At 41.6% G+C, this 23506-nt stretch overlaps 1 protein-coding gene across 1 annotated transcript in view; it reads left to right on the top strand.

Moving 5' to 3' along the window:
- PPP4R2 (protein phosphatase 4 regulatory subunit 2) overlaps positions 1 to 23506 on the top strand; it is a 51014-nt gene that overhangs the window by 22836 nt on the left and 4672 nt on the right. Inside the window, exons 8-9 of the mRNA XM_031605761.2 lie at positions 517 to 785; positions 1184 to 4673. Coding sequence (XP_031461621.1) covers positions 517 to 785; positions 1184 to 1497 — 583 coding nt within the window. The 3' untranslated portion in view covers positions 1498 to 4673. The remainder of the gene's footprint in view (positions 1 to 516; positions 786 to 1183; positions 4674 to 23506) is intronic.

Consider the following 23506-nt stretch of genomic DNA (forward strand, 5'->3'; position numbering starts at 1 on the left):
TCACTTGCATTTGAAAATACTTTAAAAGGGAATGGTCTTCCAGGTTACGTGTAACTAGAGGAGTATCTGCAGGAGGGTTCAAATATTTGCTGACTGCTTTTTGGGCTGAATAACTACTAGCTCCAATTTTCAAAGTAGCGTATCTTTTAAGTGCATGGAATGTGTGGTAAAAATGCAGAGTGAATATTAATAGAGTTCAGAAATCCAGTTATCATATCTGTACCAAGATGATAAAGTGTAACTGGATGTGATATTTCATAAATGCTTGCCATTAAAGCTGACAGTAGGAACTGTCTGGAACCAGAGCAGCGTGATCACTATTTTCATCAACAATCAGGTGAAGCAGGAGTGATGATTTTGAGATTTTGTCTTGTAGTACATGAAGGAAGTTTTACTGTTTTCATGCAGAATGTTTGATTTGAAATAGCTACTAAAAAAAAAAAAAAAGTGTGACAGGCTATAGAATGTCTTTCTTAAACAAAAAAAAAACCCTACAGCTGCTCTTGTTGTTTATAGTGACTCACCAGCATCTGACTCAGATGGTGCTCAGAGCAGCCCAGTAAAAAATAAGCACTCTGAAGATGATCCTGCAGAAGCGGAAGGGCATGAGGTAAAAAGACTTAAATTCGACAAAGAAGGGGAAGCCAGGGATGCACCAAACCAATCTGCCTCCAGCGAAGTTTCTTTAGGCATGGGGGAAGAAACAGAAACATCCTCTACATCTCAGGATAAAGAGAAAGATTCTACTTGCGCAAGACAGCACTGTACGGAGGAAGATGAGGAAGGTAACTGAGATATTTCTTTATCTTTGTGCATTTTCCAAGGAGTTAGGATTTCCTTTCTTCATTTCCAGAAGACTGCATTATCAGAAGACAAGTAAGGAAATGTGGGGAAGCAAGAAAAAGTGGCTTTTTTTACAGTGTCTTTATCCTCTGAGGCACTAATAAAGTGAGGCTACTTATTCAATCCAAAATTTTACTTTATTACAGATTAGGACAGTTTGACTATCCTGATCCTGGCTCTTGTGATGATGTTGGCTAATATTTTACATCTCATAAAATCTGGGGTTGTCTCTTTTTCTGCATTGTAGGAACTTTGCTTGGCATAGCTGGGAATGGAAAATAGCAGGATTCAAATTTGTTTAAAAATGCTGTAGTAATTATTGTCCTTTCATCATTTCTAGAGTCCTTCATGTCTCCAAGAAATGCTGGTCCAGACAGAAAAGATCAAGAAAAGGACACAGAGTCCTCAACTGTGAATGAAGAGCCCTCTGAGGAGAGCAATCAAATGGAGGAGTCTGATCAGTCTCAAGCAGAGAAGGATTTACATTCAGACAACAGTGAAAGTAGTGGATCTGTCAGTAGTGGAGCTGACTGCAGTGAAACTGAAGAGTTAGGGTCCTATGGTAGTGAAACTCCAGAAACTTCATCAGAAACCCCTATGGAAAACAGTGAGGAAGCCACAGAAGTTGCAGATGAACCTATGGAGCAAGACTAATTTAAATACACTTAGATGCAGTATTTTCCATAAGGCTCCGGTTTTACACTGTATAAATAATTTTATGTAATAAAGTGGACCTTTAGTTTTACAAAAGAAGCAGGTTGTAAAATAAACTTCTTGGATTGAACCTTGAAAGAGTTGTACATGGTGAGAACTGTGAATACCAGCTCCTTCAGGTCCTGCTTACCGCTGAACTTTCGTTTGGTCAAATCAGTGGTTTGTGTATAGTTTTTTTAATTTAGAATAAAAGTTTTTAAACTGGAAGGTAATTATAATTTTGACAACTTTTTTGGAGATTACCACACCTAGTTGTATGTAAGCAAGAAAGCTTTTTGTCTCGTCTTTTTCTGACAGCTATAGCAGTTACTTCATATTTTGGTTACAGTTTCAACGTTTAACATGTGATTTATGGGGTTTCATGCTGGTTTCCAGATTTTTATTTGAATACACACTATGAAACCTTATGTTGTGTGTTTAAAATGTGTTGCATTTCACTCATATATGCACGCATGCACACGTATGTGTACCCTCACTGTTCTAAGGGGGAAATGTTATATTTTTCTGTTTCTACAAAAGATAAATACAGCAAATACTTTTTCTATCGGAGAAGACTAAGTTCACCTTTCAAGGCACTTTCTTTTGCCTCTGGGGAAAAAAAAAAAAAAGGCAAATAAGATCTGGCCCATATGAAACCCTGGAAATATTGTTGAAAACACCAGAGTAAACACATTCCAAGAGAACTGTTCAAATTACAACACTTTTTGTATACTTCTGAGGTGCCTGAGTGAAAGGATTTCATTTATTTATGAGAAAATGTGCTTTATGTTGAGAACGTTGTAATCGAAACATTAGCTTAAACTTTTGTAGGAGAGATGTTTGAAAATACAATAAGAAAGTATCTCGGGAGAAAGAACAGGTACTTGCCTTTTTGAGTGCTTCTTGGAGCATTGTGAATATTACAGAGAAGTCTCAAAGTTATTCTAAGGTATGCAGATGGCATTGATATGATCACGCCACCGTATTGGATGAATTAATATATGACAGTAGTTACGTACCTGAGCTAAATAACTAAGGTTTAGATGTGCATAGAAATCACCATGATTTGTATAACATTTTGGAAGTGAACTAAATATTTTTGAACATGCTACCTTGACAGCCAGTGTTACGTTTTTGTTTTTTTTTCAGACCAGCTCAAAGCACAACTACTGCTTTCCTCTCGATATTTTCCAGTTCCCATATTTAAAGACATGCAAGCTGCAACCTCCCGGTCACAGTTACTGGCTGCCAAATTTATACCTGTTTTCTTCAACTGTACCTTTTTGATATTTAGGATTTTTAAATTTCTGTAAAGTAGATTTTTGTAGATTGTAATGAGTGCTCACTGCCATTGTGAAACGGTATATAATTGTATAATTTCTGTGTGTAAACTGAATGCTTGGGCTTTCAATACAGTATTCATATAAAGCAATAAATATAAATGTTATGAAACATCCGAGTACATTTTTATCAGCATTGTCCCTTTTTGGCTTTAAGTTCGCATACCTGAAGTACAGAAACGACCTGAGATGCATGCTGATGGTTTGTTGTACCACACGGTGTGCTCTGTGTCCCGTAGGAGGAACCTTGCTTGTGATTGTTAGCAGGACAGTTTGGCCCAGGCTGAATATCGCAGTTGTGCCCTGCTGGTGTTACTGGTTTGTAAGCAGGCAGAGGATTTGTGGAGATGCTTGCAGAGAGGAAAACCCTCTTCAGATTCAACCAGAAGGCAAATTGGACTTACATTCACTGTGCTGAAGGGTTGGACGTGTATGACAAAAGACTGATCCAAAATGTTGCAATTAGTTTAAAAAATGCAGTGACATCTTTTCTCTCTTTAATTTCTATTTTTCCTCGGGGAGGGGGGTGTATTTTGCCAATGAGAACAAAATTTTAAAATTTCTAAGTTTAGAGATCTCTGAGATTTTCTTTTAGGACGTTTATTTGTGATGGTATTGTCAATAAACTTGTTCTTTAAGCACCTGTGACCCCTTGCTACGTTTGTTTTCACTGCTGTGCACGCGCTGTGCTACGGCTCTGTTCGCGTGTCCGCCAGCAGCGGCTTTATAACTGAAGTCAGAGCTTCACTTCTTTACAGTAGCTCAGATTTCTGCCGTGTTGATGTTTAAACCTCAGCTGCGCTGATTACTGCGCTGCTCTCGGCTTTCTAATAGAGCGCAGCGCCCCAAGGCTCCGCGAACAGCTGCGGTGCCCGCGCTGTGCTGCTGCCCGGCAGCGCCGCCTGGCGGCACGCGCCCAACGGTCCTAACGGTCGCTGCTCCGTGAGGGGAGCGCGGAGGCTGCGCGAGGCACGGCGCTGAGCGGCTCGCTCTGCTCGCTCGTGTCCTGCATCGCAGTACCGTGTGGTGGTTCTGTCACACGGTGAGCGTGGACGCGAGGCTGGCCCGCTGGAAAAAAAAAAAGGGGCTGTCTGTGCTGGCCGCGCGTTGTAGGACTGCTCCCAGGTGGAAGCTGCTGGAACGTCGCTGTAGCGAGAGAGCTCCGCAGTCCCGCTTACCCCAGAGCTTACCCCGCTTTCGGGCGGGATGTGTGCTGAGGGGTCTGCTGCCACCAAACCCAGCTTGTGCCCTTGTGACGCTTGAGAGGGGATCCCGGGGATCCAGCTGAGGTGTGATGGAGCAGGACGGGGTGAGCGGGGTGTGCTTACATCACCGAGGGACCCGCCAAGGGCAGCACCCAGCACAGCACCCAGCACCCAGCACTGCACAGCACCCAGCACAGCACCCAGCACCCAGCACTGCACAACACAGCACCCAGCACAGCACCCAGCACCCAGCACAGCACCCAGAACTGCACAACACAGCACCCAGCACAGCACCCAGCACCCAGCACAGCACCCAGCACAGCACCCAGCACCCAGCACAGTACCCAGCACTGCACTGCACAGCACCCAGCACAGCACCCAGCATAGGGCAGCACCCAGCTCAGCACAGCACAGCACTGCCCAGCACAGTATAGTGCAGCATAGCACAGCAACCAGCACTGCACGGCACCCAGCACAACATCCAGCACAGCACAGCACCCACCAGGCCTGACTCCCTGCACAGTGGGGACACAGCAAGACAGAACCTCAGGGATGGGCAACCCTGCTGTGAGAATTTCACCAAGCATTCAAGGTAAGTAATCTCAGCAGCAAAGCAAGCTGATATTCCCTGCCTCATTCCAATCCCTTCTGTTGGTCACAGAAGAGGGAGGGGGAATTGGAGCTTAAAAGCAGGATGGAGAAGAGGGGTTTTCTTGTGCAGCTGTTTCTCAGCCATGCATTTCTGTGTGGATAAGCAGTTCTGTCTTTGGAACACCTGTAGGATTCAAGACAGGCTGCAGATTGGCAAGCAGTTTTCTTTTCTATAATCTTGTGGAAAACAAAATGTGAGCATAAAATACAAAAGGTTGACAAAAATACGGATCTTTTGTGGCAGCAACACAGAGATATGTTACAGCAATGGGTGTGGAGTTGGTTAGCCCAGCAAAGGACTGGTACTGCCCTAGAGGTCACCAGAAGATAGGGACTCCTGAAATAAGTGAGCAGGGAGAGAACACTCATGTGCAGCCTAGTTCCTATAAAGAGAAACCCGAGAGGGGAAAATGCAGAGTTGCTCTCTGGAACATGAGGGCAATGTGTGAGGAAGGGACTGAGAATCCCAAGATGCCGGGCCTTGGGCTGCGGCAGTGATGGAAACCCGAATTCCCCTGGTGACGCACATGGCTGTGGCACTTGGCAGAGCTGCAGCAGGGCCGTCCTGGAGGCCAGGGGCTCTGTCACAGCTCAGCAGCTACGTTTCAGTCTGCCAAATGGGGAAGAGGTCTGCAACAGCTGACAGCGACACTAAAACTCAGCTGACCCTTCCAGGAAAGACCTGGAAATCCCTCAGGCTTCCTTTCATCCTGTTTGCGAGCAGTGCCTTCCGGTGCCCGGCTGGCACCGAGCAGCGGGCGCTGCTGTCAGGGAACAGCTGCGGGGACGCCCCCCAGTCACAGGGCTGCGCAGGACCGGCTCTGGGCTGGGGCTCCGGGCTCGGCGGCTCGGTGTCCCTTACCCTACGGGATGGGCAGCGCGGCGCTGCGCGGGGTGGCCGGCAGGGGGCGCCATAGGCCCGGGAACGCACCGCAGCCGGAGCCGCCTTCCGCGCCGACCGAGCGCTGCTGAGCCTCGCCTCGCTCTTCAGCCCACTGCGCTCTGCTGAGACGCTGAACTGTGCTGCAACCGCAATGCTGCCAAAACCCGTGCTCTTTACTACTGAGAAATTAAACTGGTTTCTTCCACGTCGGGATATCAGCTTCCAAATTTGTTTTGTTTTGCCTTTGTTTTTAACTTAACAAACGTGGGATTCTCTTAACATTTTAAATCTTGTCCCTTTTAGGTTCATGCATTATAAACTTCTCTTTTAACCTCTACCTTTATCCCAAGTGAAAGATGAGTAGCTTTGGTATTAAGATCTCTTCCTTTGGAGCCACTCCCATCACTTGTTTCATAGTTTTTTTTCATATTATTTACATATATCTTTGCTTACAAATCAGTCCCAGTGCTCTTTTCTGAACTTTCAGCCCTGTGTGGCATTTAATTAATAACTTATAAAGATGCTAAAGAGACACAATAGGTTCTCCATCAGGGTAAATAACTATTTGTGAGACAGACTCCCACTTTCCACTGGCGTCAGTTATCTCCTTGGGAATCTTAACAAGGAATGACTGTCCGTGTTTACATGGGCCTCACTCCGTGCAGTTACCACACCCAGGATCTTGCCTACATGTTATGATGCTGAGGTGTCCTCATTCAGCAGTCCCAGGTAAATGACTGCACTGCATGTTCAGTGATTCTAATAAACTCCTTGGAGTAGGTTGCTGACATGTATCTTTTCCCTACCAACACAAGTGCTCTGATTGCTGGGTTTTTGGGTAATGCCCAAACTTGCTCTTCATTTTTTCCTGAATCCATACAACTTGGACTCTGTTTCTGCAGGGAGTAAAGTAAAATCTTGCAGACAATACATAGCTTCTCTTATTATGATGCATTTCTTTCTGTACAATGCTGTAACTTAGAACAAAATCTACTTTAAACAACAACAAGAAAAGCATTGTTTGTTGGTTTTTGTGTGTGTGTGCTCTAGGAATCTCAGAATACATCTGTACCTCTCAGAGTCTTATCAGTTTCTTTTTACTTCTGTTCTTTTGATTATTTATTCCTTTCTACATTCTCTTTGACTTTCAACTCAGTCAAAGAGCTGTGCTTCATGTACCAAAGGCCTTCCTCTTCAGATCTCTCTTTCTAACTGCAGGTCTTGGCTGTCTTGTTTAGATACAGGCACTCAGAGGGATCTGCGTGTGGCAAGGACTAGGACACAGAGCAGAGTCTCTGTTTAGAGCTGTGGCATTTGCACTGCTAAAATAGAAAACTTGGCTATGTGACCTTAAAGGGTTTGTTCTCGAAGCACAGAAGTTCTGCATTACTGTGCAAGAGAATTCACAGAGTCCTTAGGCAGGCTTTCTCACTCAGAGGAAATACCCTCCATAAGCACTTGGAGCTGTCTCGTCTATCTGTGTGTGAACTTGGAGAATTATGAAGTTTGAGAGCTAAATCATTCTAGTTGCTAAGTTACCACCTTTTGAACATAAATATTTTTGTTCTGCCAATTTAAAATGTTTACAGTGAAGGATCACCTTTATAGATTATTAAGTTCTTGCATAATTTTTAATTACTAAAATGAACTTTCAATTTAGAAACTGAATGAAAAAACATTAACCTAATCTTTGCATTTTTCTCAACCTCTTTGTAAAAGGGGCAGCATGTAGGCATGCCTTTTGTAGTGCCTAGCAATAAGGCTGCAGCCACAGATCAGTCACAGCTTTCTACAGTAACCCAAGTAAAAACAGAAATTCAAAAATGATTCAAACTTCTTTGGACCTTGGAAACTGTGGACTTTGAAAGCAACCCTTCTGTACACATGAGTGTATAGTGAGGATCTTTCCTGTTAGTATCTCATTTATTTTGTCTAAGAGTATGTCTGTTAGCTGGTAGCAGGAGAAATTCATCAGTCTAGCAGTGCTGGAATAGAACAGAAAGAGGCTGGACTTCTACAGTGTTTGAATTTTTGAATACAGTGGAATTTTTGCTGTTTCTGTATCGGCAAGGCTGATTATGTCTTCTTTCGGGCTTGACCTTTATTTAAAAACAAACAAACAAACAAAAACTATTTTTAATTCAAAAAAACTTGCTTTTTCTGTTTCTGCTGAAGTAAAGTGATGTGATGTAGCAGAAATGCTAAATCATGGTTTGGAATGGTGATTGAGCACCTGGTGGGAAGGCAGAGCCAACCCAGGGGAGCTCAGGTGCGTGCAATGTACCGGAGTGATGGAAGGGGTGGAGCCAGGATCCACCCCTTCCCAGACCTCATTTAAGGGTTAGCAGTGGAGGCAAGAGGGTTTTGCTGGAGGTCCCTGTGTGCCTGAGGCCTTCTGAAGGTAAGCAGATGCTTTCCTTTATTTCTGTGCCTATGGTTGTTGCATTTAAATGTGTTCTCACTTGCTGTAGCGTTGGACCTTGCTGCTGTGCTTTCTGTTGCATTACAAATGTATTAAGATCTGATGCATTAATAAAATGGCTGGGGCACTAATGTGGCAAATGAAGGATGTGGATTTGGAAGGAGGGATGAGAGTTCTGACTTTTATAATTCTGGTCTAGAGAATCAGATGCCTTGTGACAAAGTGGTGGTTTTTAACTTAGCTCTCTTGTTAGGTGGCACACTTTAGGAAATCTGATGGAAGGACTCTGGGCATAGTATGATGTGATGCTACTCTTCAGTGGCTTTGGGAAGTGTAGCCCATTCTAAAGGAGAAAGGAGGGAAGAGCTACAGATCTGAAATAGCTCCAACTGAGCTTAAGCTAAGTAATTCTGGTCTTTCCAGACCTTCTACTCATGGAAATAGCCCCCCTCTCAGAAGGATCTGAAAATGGATGAAAGGAGGAATGTATACCATGTATTGGCTGTCTGGGTTTATGCTGATGTTGTGTTCTAGGAAACTGCAATGTTATGGAGTGCAGCATCTTTAGTGAGCAGTATGGATTTGATGTTCTTTTCTGAACAAGAGAAGCAGCACAACAATACACTCACTTCCACATAGAAGTATATTCTCTTCATGAGGTGTTAGCGAGCATTTCTGTAGTCTTAAGATCATTGCAGGATTGTTGTGTTACCACTGGGTTATACAGAAAGCAACCAAGTCATTTCTTTAGGGAAGTGAAGTGTGAAAATAAATAAATAAATAAAAAGTATGAACCAAGTGGTTACTGTGGAGCATGAAGTAATTGTTTTGGTTCGATATTATGTAGCTGAACTGAGAAATATAGGTGGAAAAACAGATGAGTTCTGTTCCAGGCTGTCTGATACATCTGTGCTCTCCAGAACAGCTGTGCAGCAAGTGTCTGAGCTCTCTGTTAGTGACCTGGACTAGCTGTGTAGGGAGGAGAAACGTGCTGCCAGGCTACCAGGTGTGATAGCACGACATACGTGTCCTGTAGGCACACTGTTCTCTTGCTCTGTGTGCATCCTGACCTGGTAAATACTATATTGATTGAGTGTTTATGTAGTATTTTGCCATTAGATCTGGCTTTGATTTTGGTATTATTTTTTACCTGTGACTTTGTCAGTTCCCAGCCTGAAGGAATACATAACCAGATTTTTCTTGCTCCAACTGGGCTGTGAAAAAAAGCAGCTCATCTGGGATGGTAACTGCTTCAACTTGTGTGTACATCCCAAAAAAAGCTGGGTTTGATCTACAAACCCTAGAAGGGTCTTGAATGTGAGTTCTGAAGTCTTTTTCATGGAGTTTATTGAAAAGTCTGAGAAAAGTCAGCCGACTTCCTAAAATGGTTGGCTAAAATGACTTTCCCATATGGCACCTTCTTACAGGGATAAATATCTGTTGCAGACTTATATTTCTTCTGCAACTAGTGACAGACTGCTAGCTGCTGTGTCCAGCACTTGTGTGTGCCCTCAGCCTAACAGTGGAGCTGAACAGTGTGATGTGGTCATGCAAGGCCATGGATGTTCTCGTGTGGTAGGTATTTGCATCCATGGATATCTCCTGTTTCTTGCAGAGTGATGCCAGGCACTGTTCTGCTCTACTTCTCCTGTAGCAGTCTCTGCTTGGGGATTAAACTAGTACAGGTATGTTAAGGAATGCATCTTTCATCAACCTGCCTGATAGGGTGTGTGATAGAAGTGGAGGGGGGGTAATGTGCTGCTGTATGGCTTCTCCCCCTTTCCCATCAAGCCCTGGAATTATTCAGCACGTTAAGCTGGAGAGAGCATGACAATTAGCACTGGATAGATGGAAGAAGCAGCTGGTAGTAAACAAGCACTTAGAGTGATCTATGGACAAAATCTGAGAGGCTAACTATAAGATCTTTGATTGGACAGACTAAACAGGAGTGCAGGATTAAGCCTAATAAAAGTAGCTTCTAAAACACTTCCTAGAAAGTTTGTCTAATGTGTAGCTCCAAGGCTTGGCATGCATTAAGATCTGTGATTTCTTCCATGAATATTAGAGCAAATATTTTCTTCCTTTATACAACTGCAATTAAGAGAAATATAATGTTATGTTGGAGCATGCCATTTTTAGAAGTGGTAGTATTTATGCAATGGGGAACTTGTCTGCTTGTGGCTCTACAGTTTGCTTTTTGCTGGTTAGTTGTTAGGTGCAGCAGTTCCAAGTCAGTACTCAAACTCTTAATGGACTTGTATGGATCTGGCACTTTCTAGGAGTGGAAAGACTGCAGATTTTAAGTGGCATTAGATATTCTAGGAGAATTTTTGAAGAACTGTAATGAGAAACTCAATTCAAGAAAGCAGTGAGACAAAGGGAAGGGGAAATTGGAGAAGAGAGTGAAAAGGCATAGATGGATCAAACAGTGGCAGAGGGGGAATCCAGACCCCTTCAGTCTGAGGAAAGAAAGCTCTGCTTCCCAGCACGCAAAGGATAAAGTACTGTAATAGTGTTACCCTGTCCTTAACTGTCAATTGACAAGAGACTTCAAAGTATCTGAATGCGTCTGGATGTTTGCTAATCAAAATCTACTGCAAGTGGATGGGAGAACTGGTTAGCTTCTTGTGTGAAAGGTTATTCTGTAGCTGAAATTGCTTTAGGTGGCTTGGCTGTATTTTGTCAATAAAATGTGCCATCAGTAGAGGTATTGGCAGTAAAGTAACTTCTTTAGAAATGGAAGAGCACGTCTGAAGGGCAGCAGTAGTGTTTTTGGTAGATACAGTCAGCAATTGTATCACTACAAAGTCTGTTTTCTTGGATTTAGAATTTGGAATGTGTTTAATTGCAATGTACTGATCTCCTGATCTTGATATTTTTATTTTTGGGTGGTTTTTTGGCTCATTAAAGTGAGCTCTGTATAAGTTCCTATGCTAAAGAGAGTTTGGAGGGCGTAAGAAAATGCTTTCTTAATACAATTATATATGTGTTGGAAATACACCATGTAATGTCTCTGTAAAAGTTTATTGAATGTTCTGGGCATTGTATCAAGTCTTTTCCATTTCAGGTAGAAGAGCTGGAAGGACCTTGCCAAGCAGCGAACTTGTTGAAAGCTTGAACAAGTTTTAGTGTTTGTTTCTGTCCCCTGCTCCAAAATACAGATTGTGCTGTCTTTGGTGTACATATACTTCCCAAGAGAGTAACAGTTACAGTAATGTTGTAGGCTGATGCCTTACTTCATATTTGTTTTCCTTCTTTGGGGTTTGAAGGGGTTGTATTAAACATACAAGATGAGAAATCAACATCTGTACCTGCTTCTTCATTCTGCTGTAGACTTCGTATGTGACTTAGGACAAGTTATTTTTTAACTCCTACTTACCGGTCCGGTTAATTTAGAGTGGATTGACAAGGATGTAAAGGCTCTTCTGCATGGTATGGCTCCTGCTGTAGGGCTGATTTTGTTTGAGATCTTCTGACATTTGAGAACAAGTGATCAAGAACAGCATCTCAACAGATTTTCTGTGCTAATGAGGCAGCCCAGCAGTGCATATGTGCATTTTGTACAAAATAATTCACTCTGGGATAATGTTTTAATCATTCTGCAAAGGCTTCTGTGGGCTGATGTCCCACAGTGTTGGCCTGTAGAAAAATGTCTGGGTATTTTTGCAGCTTGTTACCATTTCAAGGGAGGTTTACAATTGAGCTGAGGCTGCTGCCTTGCTGAGCTGCCTCACGGGGCACAGAGTTAAGAAGATCATGCTAGTTCTTTTCCACAGGAATACAGATGTGCCCAGGCTTTGTTGTGACTGCTGTTCTGTTCATCACTTGCCTCTGCTGTAAAACACTGGTGGGAAGGAGCTGACTTTGTATGATCAAAGGGGACATGTTTGGCTGTGATTGGATATGCTGTTACCACCTCTGGCTTTATTTGTTCTTCCTGCAATCTCTGCTAAGAGTAGCAGCAACTCAGGTAATCTGTGATGGATGATTTCTTTAGTTAGCTCTCTATTAGACTTAGGTTTTTATTGAAGTGTCCTGAAGATGGGCATATTCTGGGATATGTCATCCGAACAAACTGGTTGCTCTCAGTTTGACATTTCAGTGAGTGCTGTCCTGCCTGATGATAAAAAAAAAAAATGGGATTATAGAGCAGCTGTATTGCCTCCCTGTGGGAAGGGCAGTGGAGGATGGGTTTGTACAGACTGCATGTGGGTTAAGTATCTGTTTAATCCCAAGAAATGTAAAATAAAAATGGTATCTACTTAGACCTTGAATTGGTTTTTTAGTCAATGGAAAACCCTGAAAAAAATCCAAATTATATTTTTGCATGAACCTCAACAAGAAAGATTCATTTTTTGCAGTTTACACGTGTGGTAAGTCACCTTTCTGATGTGGTACATACTTTAATGTTTTTCTCGTTATTGCAGTAGAGGGTAGGCTTGATAGCTTACGGACTGAAAAATTGATATATTTGGCTTATATTCATGAGGTTATATTCTAGCAGCCTCAGCTAGCAATCCAGGTTCTTTCATATAACATTTTATGCAGGTTTCTAAAAGAAAGGTAAAAAGCCTTTCAACCAGCCTATGTAGTTTATCAGTTTCCTACAGCTTACAGCCCAGAATCTTTCCAAGGGCTTGTGTTCACTGAAGGTTTAAATCAAATGCGAGTGATCGTATGCAGAAATATCAAATGAAAAACTAATTTGATGTCAGCAGTTTCGACCAATGTAGAATCACTTTAGCTTTTCTACAAAAGCAGCAGCTGGTTAAGTACTCTAGGGGCCACTCAGAAAAAACACATTCAGTACATGTGGGGAGGGGAGCTTTGTGACCAAGTATTTCTGCACTCACAAGGGAAGATGTTTGAGAAGCATAGTGACAGGGAAGGACGTACTCTTCCCAAAGGTATATTTGCCTAATCTATAGTACACCACAAGTGTGAAGATAAAGTAGGTGTGGGTTGAAGGAAAACTTGATGTGTTAATTACAGATGAAGCATTTAGTTATCCTCTAGAGGAGCATGTCTAGGTATTTCTGGAGAGCCAAGCACATTATTTGGGCTGAGTCTGGTGTGCTCCAGCACCCTGCTGTACGTTAACTCACAGTGCTGTGCTGAGGCCAGGGAGGCCATTGGATCTCCTCTTCCTTGCTGCTTAAGTCCAGAAAGCAAGAAGAAATACCCTCTCCTACTTGGAGTTTGTGGCCTTGCTCTGCCATGTGCTTCATTTCTCCTTAGTTGAATGTAGGCTGTGGAAGAAGAGGGGAGATCTTCAAGGTGGTTTGCTTCTCAGAGATGGAAAGAAGGTGGGAAAAAATAAATTCAGGCATTCTCTACCTGATTGTATCAAGCCCAAAGCTGCCTCTTTCAAGAAGAGTGTTTTTCATGGAAGTTTCAAGCTGTTTTAGTGGTTAGATTTGATTAGATATCCAAAAAGTAGGGGAAAATTATAATCTTCAACTTTAAAGGTGTTCAGTCCCTGATACTGCTAGTAAAAGACCCGAGTGCTGGCTGGAGGCTGTAGCAGAGGTAGTCTGCAGCCTGCCTCTTGAAACACAGTGAAGAAACGCACTGAAGAGTCTCCTGCTAGAGGGAGGGTGACTCTGGAACTATTGATGAAAGATACTTTGGCTTCAGCTTTTTCTCCCATTATATTTTAAAAATGAAAGTTCTAGAGGTATGGATTTGAGCATCTCAGGTGAAGGTCCTTCCAGATAGTGGGGTAATTTGCTTCTTGTGTGTGGGAAGGCTGTGTTCTCTTTCTTCAAGGGATGGAAGAGCTGAAGGTTTATGGAATAACACTGGGCTTCATTTAGTGAATCAGGCTCTTCTACTTCAGCAGACATATGCACTGTTTTTTTTCTCAAGAAGTCATGCAAGAATACAAGCGGGAGTCTTCCTGTGATACAGATGTTTTTCAGCCCGCTATGCAGGCAGGTCTTGTGGTTTTTTATCTGTCTTGGAGAGAATGCTGGTAGAAGGACAAGACTTGCTACTGTGGGGCTCACAAAATAGATTTTCTGGCTATTTTTATTCCTGTTGCTCACTTAATTATAGGACCTGAATAAATGTACCTTTTGGTATAAATATTACTAATGTTGGCAGTAATTGGAGGTGAAACTGGCAAATATATCTATCAAGCCATTTCACAGAGTAATCATTTATGAACATAGCTCTATTAATTTGTTTAGTCAGATGCAGAGAAGCAATAAAAGTGATTGACTAAAAACAATTAAAACAGTAAAAGTAAATTGCTGTGTGCATTAAAACCTGCTGAGCCTGTCAGATGAAAATTGTAGGTTTAAATGTGGAAATTAAAGCTATTGATTTTAGCTAGTATGCATGTGGCTACCAAAGTCCTAATTTGTTTTAGTTTTCTTAGCTAAAAATTGCTGAGACAAGAATAAAGATGATCCTAGAAGTCATCCCCCAAAAGGCATAAACCCTAGAAAGGCAAATGTGATAAATATTTGTGTGGTCTCATTCTTTTGGGAGACTTGCATGAACTGTCACTATCTTGATGCTACAGAACTGAATATAAATATTTACCAATAATGGTATAATTTATTACGCTACAAAGGAGATGAAGAATGAGACATTGACAGGAGAGAAAATATAGCATTGATACAGACTAGATTACAGGGCTTCTAGCTTAATTTATATGTATGACTTTATTGTCATTTTATTTTTATGTGTTATAGTAAATCTTGCATTCAGTGAACTATTATTTTTTAGTATTCAATTAAAATGCTAGCACAAAGAGTATTATATCTGGACAGGTATTAAGGGATAGTGGTGGGGAATGAAAATCTAGTTTGTACATGAAGTCTTCAACCACTCAATAAAGGTGACTGTCAGGAATTGAATGAACTGGGGATTTAAAGAAGTATTATGTGTGTTGACTTGCAAGTGTTAAGCAATAGGTCATGGTATTATTTCCTTTTATAGTTTCTTTAGGTCTCTTGTAAATCACCTCCTTAGAGTGTAGAGTGTAATATTTGCTGGTTAACTATTGGATCGATAGAGATTTTTAAATCTTGCTTCAGGGAATGTAACACATGTCCAACAGCCTTGTTTTTTTCTCTTTGGGAAGCAGACCCTAATTTCTGTCACTTACAAACTCTGTGTCAGTCTAGACTAAACATTTCTAATCCTGAAATCAAAAAGAATGGGCACCCTCTTCCTAGCTTTTCCCATGTTTCTGTAGATGGAAATGATGCTTATAGTCATTGAATTATTGTGGGTTTCTGAGGCTACTTGGGGACTGGGACAACAGCAAGGAAGAAATAAGGTTGTTAACTTTTTTATGGAGTACTTCTAGAGAAGTGCAGATGGTATCAGCTGCTTCAGAGCATTGCATCTGAGGAAGAAAATGCTCCTAGTGATGCTGGTATCAGGCTGCTGATAGGCTTCTCATTAGTTTGGTGTTGGGCTTCCTGACTCCTCCTGAATTAACCTGACTTGCATGCATCTCCCTAATGAACTGTAGAGAAGAACACCTGCCTAAGGAAATGTGCAGAGATGCTGCCCAGTGCAGGCTTTAATTTTTTTCAGTGGGGTATGCAAGTTTAGTAATTCTCAGGAAAGAAGGAGAGGCTGCAGGAGACCTCTGTGTTCCTCAAGAAATCCTGACTGCTTAGTAGATCTGGCCCCAGAACAAATAAGCCTTTCCTGTTGCTAACATATTGACCCCAGTCAATGTTGAGCTGCATGGAAGGGAGATGCTTGGTATCAAAATAAAAGAAGGGAAGGTGGGTTCTCAATCATTACTTTCTTTCTGAATTCTGTTAAAAGCAAATTTTTAGGTCTGCAATGTGCCAGGTTTCCTGACCCTCAGGGTGTCCTGAATCATGCAGTGGATGTCAGGCCTGAGGAAGATGCTGCCAGCCTGTAGTGCAAACCAAGGCCCAGCGTGCTGCTGGGAGCTCAGTATCTAACAGTAGATAGCACAATGGAGAATACAAATAATAGAAGCCAGTAGGCAGTTAGTTGAAGTTTCTCTTTTTGCTTGTCAAAATAATCATCTTGTTAACAGGCAGTGGGGTAGGCAAGTCAGTAATGGTGTTACTGAAATGCTGTCAAGAAAGAATTAACTTTGATTTTTAAGGCAGTTGTTTATGGGGCTATTTTACATAGCTAGTTCTTGTTTATATAGCTAGTTCTAGTAAGACTTGTGTTTTCATCTGTTTGTGCCAGATCAAACTGCGCTGCTTAAAACAAAGCAGAAGAGCCATGTGCACCAACTCTTGTTCCATTTGCAAGTAGATGCTGTCCTCCAGTAAGGTGCAAGTCCCACAGCACTGCGGGGCTGTTGCACCATATGTCTGCTCCATCCTGATGGAGGGAGGGAAGAGCTTCCCATAAGAGGGTTAACTTGCAGTGGTTATGAGGAAGCTGTCAGAAGGGGTGTCACTTCTGGGCTCTGTTTCAGCAAAGCTCAAGAACATATGCTGAAGTGCTTTGCTGAATCAAAGTCTAGGAGAGTAGCTTGTCAGAAGTATTTTATGTCTATTCCTGTAACTGTCACACTAAGCTTAAGCCTTCCAGAAACTTCTGTATATTTTCTGATAGCAACTCCTGACTTGCAGAAAAGTTCCAATAATGTGTTTCAGCTGTGGACCCCAAGTTAAGCAAAAGTCATTTTCCTGTTTATGCTTTTAGAATTGATAGTACTTTTTTAGAAAATAACAGGAAACCAAACCTTTATTGGAACTAGTATAAAACTCTTGTGTAATGTTAAAGGAACAGTCTGTGTCATTAGCACTTGTATAAAACTTAACCTTGTATTCCCAGAATAGATTGCCTCATAACATCTGTAGCATCTCCAGCATGGTATTACCTCTGAAGAGTTTTCAGTTAAAGAAGAGGCTATTTAAAATGAGGATGGGAATTTGCAAGGACTTGCATGAGAGGCCACTTAAAGAAGGAAAATTAAAATAAATCCCTTTTCTGCTGCAGTGTGTTCTCTTTGTTCTAAATTCTTGGTAATGATGCAAGTAATGACTGAGGAATGTACTATTCAAAGGCAAAAGTAAAACGAATGATGTTTCAGGGAGTGGAGCTGGTCTTGCTGCACATACTGGAAATATGTCTGCTTTAGGAGTGAGCTATAACTCGCTTTCCCCTAAAAAATGAAATACAAACACTGCTCAGGCAGTGGTCCTTCTATATGATAAAGGTCCATATGTGGACAAATACAACAAGCCAACATCAGGTGGGCAGTAGTTTCTGTTAGCCTGCTACAGCAAAGTGGAGAAATGATAGCAGCCCTGGCTGTGCATTTTTATGTGAATAATCATTTATTCAACTCAATTTTATTTTCAGTAGTCTTAAAACTCAATGTGTTTATGTTTAGCATTATCACAGGAGAAAATTGTTCCCTTGATAGCAGAAAACTAGTGAATTTTCACATAAGCACCATGCTACCCTTTCCTTCCTTGTGGCGACTAGCATCCAGCAATTCCAATTCTGCTGGGAGCCATAGTGTGGCACCATTATAGCAAATAATTTGAGCAGTTATGTTCCTAAGAACTGTTACTGGAAATACCATGCTGAGCATTTCAGGCAAAGCAGGTGTGGTTTTTATCTCTGGTTTAAGAATTAGATTGTTTTTTTCATTTGACAAGGCTATGACTCAGTAAGGACCCACTATGTAAATAAGTGAAGGTTGGTTTAAAAAATTAGGGTACATATTGTAAAATAGTTTCTCTAATATTATCTCCTTTGCAAAAAAATAAAATTGAAAGGAGGTCTGCTGAAAACAGAATAAACAACTTTATCCTTACTTGGTGTGAATTTAAGGTCAAGTCTTGACTGAAAGTCTCCTAACTGGGGGCTGTCCTCTGATTTCAGTGTAGCTTGTGTTATGCTTTTAAGACACCTTTTTTCTGTTTGTAAAGGGAGAAAGATGATGACATAAAGCTTCCATCTCTTTTTCATGTGAGAACAGTGTGACCCTAGGATGTCACTAAGATAGGTGGCATGGATAATGGCTGCATGGTAGTGTGTTGCTAATATGAATGTGAGCTGCTAAGGCTTTTGTGAAGGGGCTTGTCCACACTGAGGAATGTGAACAGGTGGAAACACAACTTTTCTTCCTGTTTTGCTGAAGTCTAGAAGTTTGAGTGCACTGACATCTTAGTCATAGAGCCACAGTACTGATTTTTCTCTGCAGTAACCTCTCACTGCTTTCTAGGAGGCAGTGAAGATGAAATGCTTATTTTATATTGGATATATCTTAACATCTTTGATAAAATTGATTCTGATGTGTATTTTGTTTTGCACTGCAAGCTTCGCTCACCTGCAGAGATGATGAGATTTTGAAGGAACAAATCTATGATTCTTACTATATTCTCCAGAAACTCTTGATTGGAACTGCAACTCCTTTAGCACTGAAGTTGTGAGTTGCAGTGACAGATGCTTTTTGTTCTGCTTGCTGAGACACCCTCCTATCCAAAATATGACTTATTTAGGTACTTATTGCCCAGCACATGTGTTCCACAGGTTTGCCACTAACAGTGTAGAGAGAGGAACGCATTTTTGATTCCCCTGCCTTCTGTGCTGTGTGGTTTTCTCCCATGTTTGCATCCCTTTGTCCAGGACCAGGTTTCACAGAATCACAGAACTGTAGGGGTAGGGGTGGAGTCCAACTCCCCTGCCACAGCAGGTTCCCTACACCAGGTTGCATAAGTAGGTGTCCAGGCAGGTCTTGAATATCTCCAGAGAAGGAGACTCCACAACCTCCCTGGGCAGCCTGTTCCAGTGCTCTGTCACCGTCACCGTAAAGAAGTTCTTGCACACATTGGTGTGGAACTTCCTATGCTCCAGCTTCTGGCCATTTCCCCTTGTCCTGACTCCACACACTGCTGAAGAGTCTGGCCTCACCACTCTGCCCCCCACACCTTAGATATTCATGGACCTGGGTCAGGTTCCCTCTCAGTCGTCTTTTCTCAAGGCTAAACAGACCCAGTTCACTTAGCTTTTCTTCACAGGGGAGATGCTCCAGGCCCTTCACCATCTTTGTGGCCCTCAGCTGGACTCTTTCCAAGAGATCCCTGTCTTTTTTGTACTGGGGAGCCCAGAACTGGACTCAGTACTCCAGATGAGGCCTTACCAGGGCAGAGTAGAGGGGGAGGATCACCTCCCTTGACCTGCTGGCCACGCTCTTTTTAATGCACCCCAGAATGCCATTGGCCTTTTTGGCCACAAGGGCACACTGCTGGCTCATGGCCAACTTCTCGTCCACCAGGACATCCAGGTCCCTCTCTGCAGAGCTCCTCTCCAGCAGGTCATCCCCCAACCTGTACCGGTGCATGCAATTATTCCTCCCCAGATGCAAGACTCTACACTTGCCTTTGTTAAACCTCATCTGGTTTATTTTTGCCAAGCTCTCCAGCCTGTCCAGGTCTCGCTGAATGGCAGCACAGCCTTCAGGCATGTCAGCCAATCCTCCCAACTTCGCATAATCAGTGAACTTGCTGAGGGTGGCCACCATCCCCTCATCAAGATCATTGATGAAGGTGTTGAATAAGACCGGACCCAGCACTGACCCCTGAGGAACACTGCTGGTTACAGGTCTCCAAACGGACTCTGCACTGCCAATGATGACCCTCTATGCTCTGCCAGTCAGCCAATTGTCAACCCACCTCCCTGTCCACTCATCTATCCCACACTTCCTCAGCTTTGTTATAAGGATGTCGTGGGAGACAGTATCAAACGCCTTGCTGAAATCAAGGTAGGCCACATCCACTGCTCTCCCCACAACCACCCAGCCAGTGACAACATCGTGGAAGGCTACCAGGTTGGTCAAGCATGACCTCCCCCTGGTGAACCCATGCTGACTACTCCTATAACCTCCTTTACTTCCAGTTGCCTGGAGATGGTATCCAGCACAAGCTGTTCCATCACTTTTCCAGGGACAGAGGGGAGGCTGTTGGAGACAGATGGGGACTACATGTGTATTAAGTATATTGTTATGCATCAGTTTGGTTGTTGAGGTTAACTTCCCTAGTCTTTTGTGTAAGAGTAATCAATATCATTTACCTACGTGTGGTGCTTAGGTATGCATTGTTGGTACAATGCACTAAGATGTTCAATATTTAGGTACACAGTCTGATTTTTCGTAGTGAGTCTGTGTGAAGCAGTTCACACTGTATGGTCCATCTTGCTTTGGAGTGAATGTCTTCTGTAGATGAACTTTACTTAATCAGATGAATTCCTGCTTCATTATAACAAAGTTCTTTTAAATGTGAAGTTGGAATACATTAATGACATCTTGTAACTATTATTTATCTACATTTAATGTGTTTACAGACTGATAAGAATGAACCTGTTATTTTAGCTATTACAGGTCTCTTTTGCCCTATATGCTTATGTTCTTCATTACAGAACATTAATATGTAAACTTACTGCAGTTTTAAATGCTGACTGTACTTATATATATGCAAATAGCCTTTTTCACAGAGATAAAATTCTGTATAAATGAAATCATTAGTAATTTAACTTCTGCTATGTTTTACATTATGATATTAAACTGCTAAGTGGATTTTGATATTTGAGAAGTAACAAAGACAGTACACCTTAGACATAAAGTCCCTCATGCTGGAGGCTTTTTTCTTTTTCGATAAAGACTGGAGCTGTCCCTAAAATTGTTATATATGTCACCCTTAAAATTTACTACCTCCTTTGGGATGTTTACTGGACACTTCTAGCATGTGATTAGCTATAACTCATATACTAAAATCAAACATGAAAGCAGGATGACATTTTTATTTCTGTCATTGTTCTGTGTGGTATCTGGATCCATCAGGTTGAATCTGGGGATAAAAGATGGAGTATTACTAAAGCTACTAAAGTAAAATTTGCATAGGAGACAGTGTGTAACAGTTTTGACAGCACACCTTGACCTGATCCCACCTGATCTCATTCAGTCTGGAGGGACCTTCAGAGCCTTGGAGGGACTGTCTTCATTACCCAAATGAAAGTCACAACACCTCTAAGTTTGTTCTACTGTGACAGTAACTGAAGGTTGGAGAGGCTGTCAGAAAATGTTCACCCCTGCTGTGGAGGTGGGTTTACTCCTCCTCAACAGTTCTCCATTGGTTTAGGTTAGTGCTCACCTCAGTGTTCTATTGACTTGTTCTTGCTGAGCACCTGGTTTTGTGTACTCTTGCAAACAAAGGAGGAAAAACAAAATAGAAATGTTGCCAGGAAATTGCTTTCCCCTTACCAAATATTTCGTTCTCACTGTGCTGAAGGCTGAAATGTGTACTTCTCTATAATTGGAATCAGGAGAAATGTAAGGAAAGCTGTTTTTGTGTCCTTTTTGGTACTTGGGCTGTGTGCTGCATTACTTTTGTCTTTGGAGTCTCTTCTTGGTTATCTCAATATGAGAAGAGAAAGCTCTCTTCACCTTTGCTCTTTTTACTGAGTGAATGGATTAGGACTCATCTCACTGGAAAATATAAGAGCGCTCGATTGAGATGCAGTTAGTTTTGGTGAAAATTCTTAATTATAGTTTTGGGCATCATTTGAAATAAAGTATAAGTCAGTACAGGTCTGCTTGAACTGAAGCGCAGGATTGCCTGGGGGGTTTACTAACCTCAAAAACACAGTCCAGGTCTCACATATTATATTGAGATTTAAACTTGTTAGGATTTGGGCATCTCTACAAAACCTTTGTACAGCTTGAGTGAGACACTTCTTTCAAACATTTCATTTAAGCTCTATGCCATGAGTAAACTTGGACTCCCTCTTTCCACAGTTCTCCAGGAGAAAGTCACTGTGGACATTGTGGTGGCTGGATTTGTATGTGAGCTTACAGCAGGGGTTTTTACAAAGGAACAAAGTTTGTTTTACCTCATGGCTGGAAGATGAAAACACTTATGAAGTATTGCAGTTCTGATTTCATGTGTTACAGTTCATAGATATAACGCTGCCAAGAGAGGAAAATACAATAGGATTTGATGTAGAGCAGGATAGCGTTTCAAGAAATGCTATGCTGTTTTTCTTTTGGAGAAATGCCTGTGATCTGGGGGTCATTCCACAGGAGTAAGAAGACTTACAAATGGATGTTCTGTGGTTGTGCAGTGATTCTACAGAGAATGAATATGTGGAAGGAACCCAAAGCTTGATGCAGATGTTCCTATGGACTTAAATGGATTTGGAATTTCCCCCCGGCATTTCTGATCCTGTAGTGATTGTTTGAATACCATTAGTCCTCTGAAGTCCTGACAGATGTAGTGTGGTAGAGGTGAGAGTCCTATTTGTGGGGATTTCAGGTCTTGACCTGATAGCTAACTTAGATGTGACTACATTGATTTTTCAGCTGGTCTCACTGGCTTCCGTGTGTATAATTACAGTTGGCTAATGCAGCTACTCGATTCCCACTATGGTATTTCACCTAACTCTGATATCTCATTTAGTGCTGTAATTAGGGAGGATGAACAACTGAGGCTCTGTTATTGTAGGATGAGTTTTGCTGATGATGTTCCTATAGCACTGCTTGTCCACAAATAAAGCAATGCACAGTATTATGTGAGTACTACAGAATCAGTCAAGGTTGTAAGATGCTCTGAGTGACCAGTGGAGCTTGTGGGGTAAATAGAGAGGAATAATGAAACCTAACCTTTAAGTATTCTGTATCAGGTTTTTTGGTTTGGCACTTTCTATTACTTCACTGGGTTTTCCAAACAAATTGCTTGACTTGGTGGAGTCATTCAGTTCCTAACTGTATGTAGTTGTAAAAAGTTTACTTAACCATTTCATAACAAAGAAGCTCAAACACAGACGTTGTCAAATATATCACAATGTCATTGTCAGCTTGTTAAATATTTTACTTCCTTGTCAATGCTGTAAAACCAATTATTTTACAGAATGTATTGTAGTTTTGCAATTCTAAGGTTCTTTTTAATCTCAATGTTAGTTTATTCTTCAAAGTATGCTATATGTTATAATTCAGCTTTTATTTTTAGATGAGTATTTTTGCTGCTGTAAATTTGGGAGAAAAAGCCTTTGTTTGCTGAAGGAAGTTGGTTTTGTGGAGCTATATAACGGTGCCTTAATTACTACAAATGGGTAATAAACACTTTTCCATATATGAGAATAGGAGACACGCAGAGTCACTGTGATTAGGAACAATTGGATTTTCTCTTGATAAGTTGTTAAAAAATGTAAATACTGCAAATAACTGCCTGAGGGTGTGCTAGATAACTACACTTGGAACCATGAAGCAAAAATGATTTTTACAGAAATTGCTGCTTCTCTCTGTTGGAGTTGAATACAAAGGAAACTGAATGCACGCTCATACATAAGTTGTATTTTTTCATTCTTCATGAATGTTTTGTATTAAGGTGTCTGGCATACAGATTTCTTCTTGGAAAGAGTAGAATATCAGCACAAGAGTAATTAGAATCTAACTTAAAGGAGTGAAGGAAAGCTTATTTTTCCATTTCATAAGTTTCATAAGAAA

The sequence above is a fragment of the Phasianus colchicus genome, chromosome 11, assembly GCF_987193195.1.
Source record: "Phasianus colchicus chromosome 11, bPhaCol1.hap1.1, whole genome shotgun sequence".
In the NCBI taxonomy this organism is placed as follows: Eukaryota; Metazoa; Chordata; class Aves; order Galliformes; family Phasianidae; genus Phasianus; species Phasianus colchicus.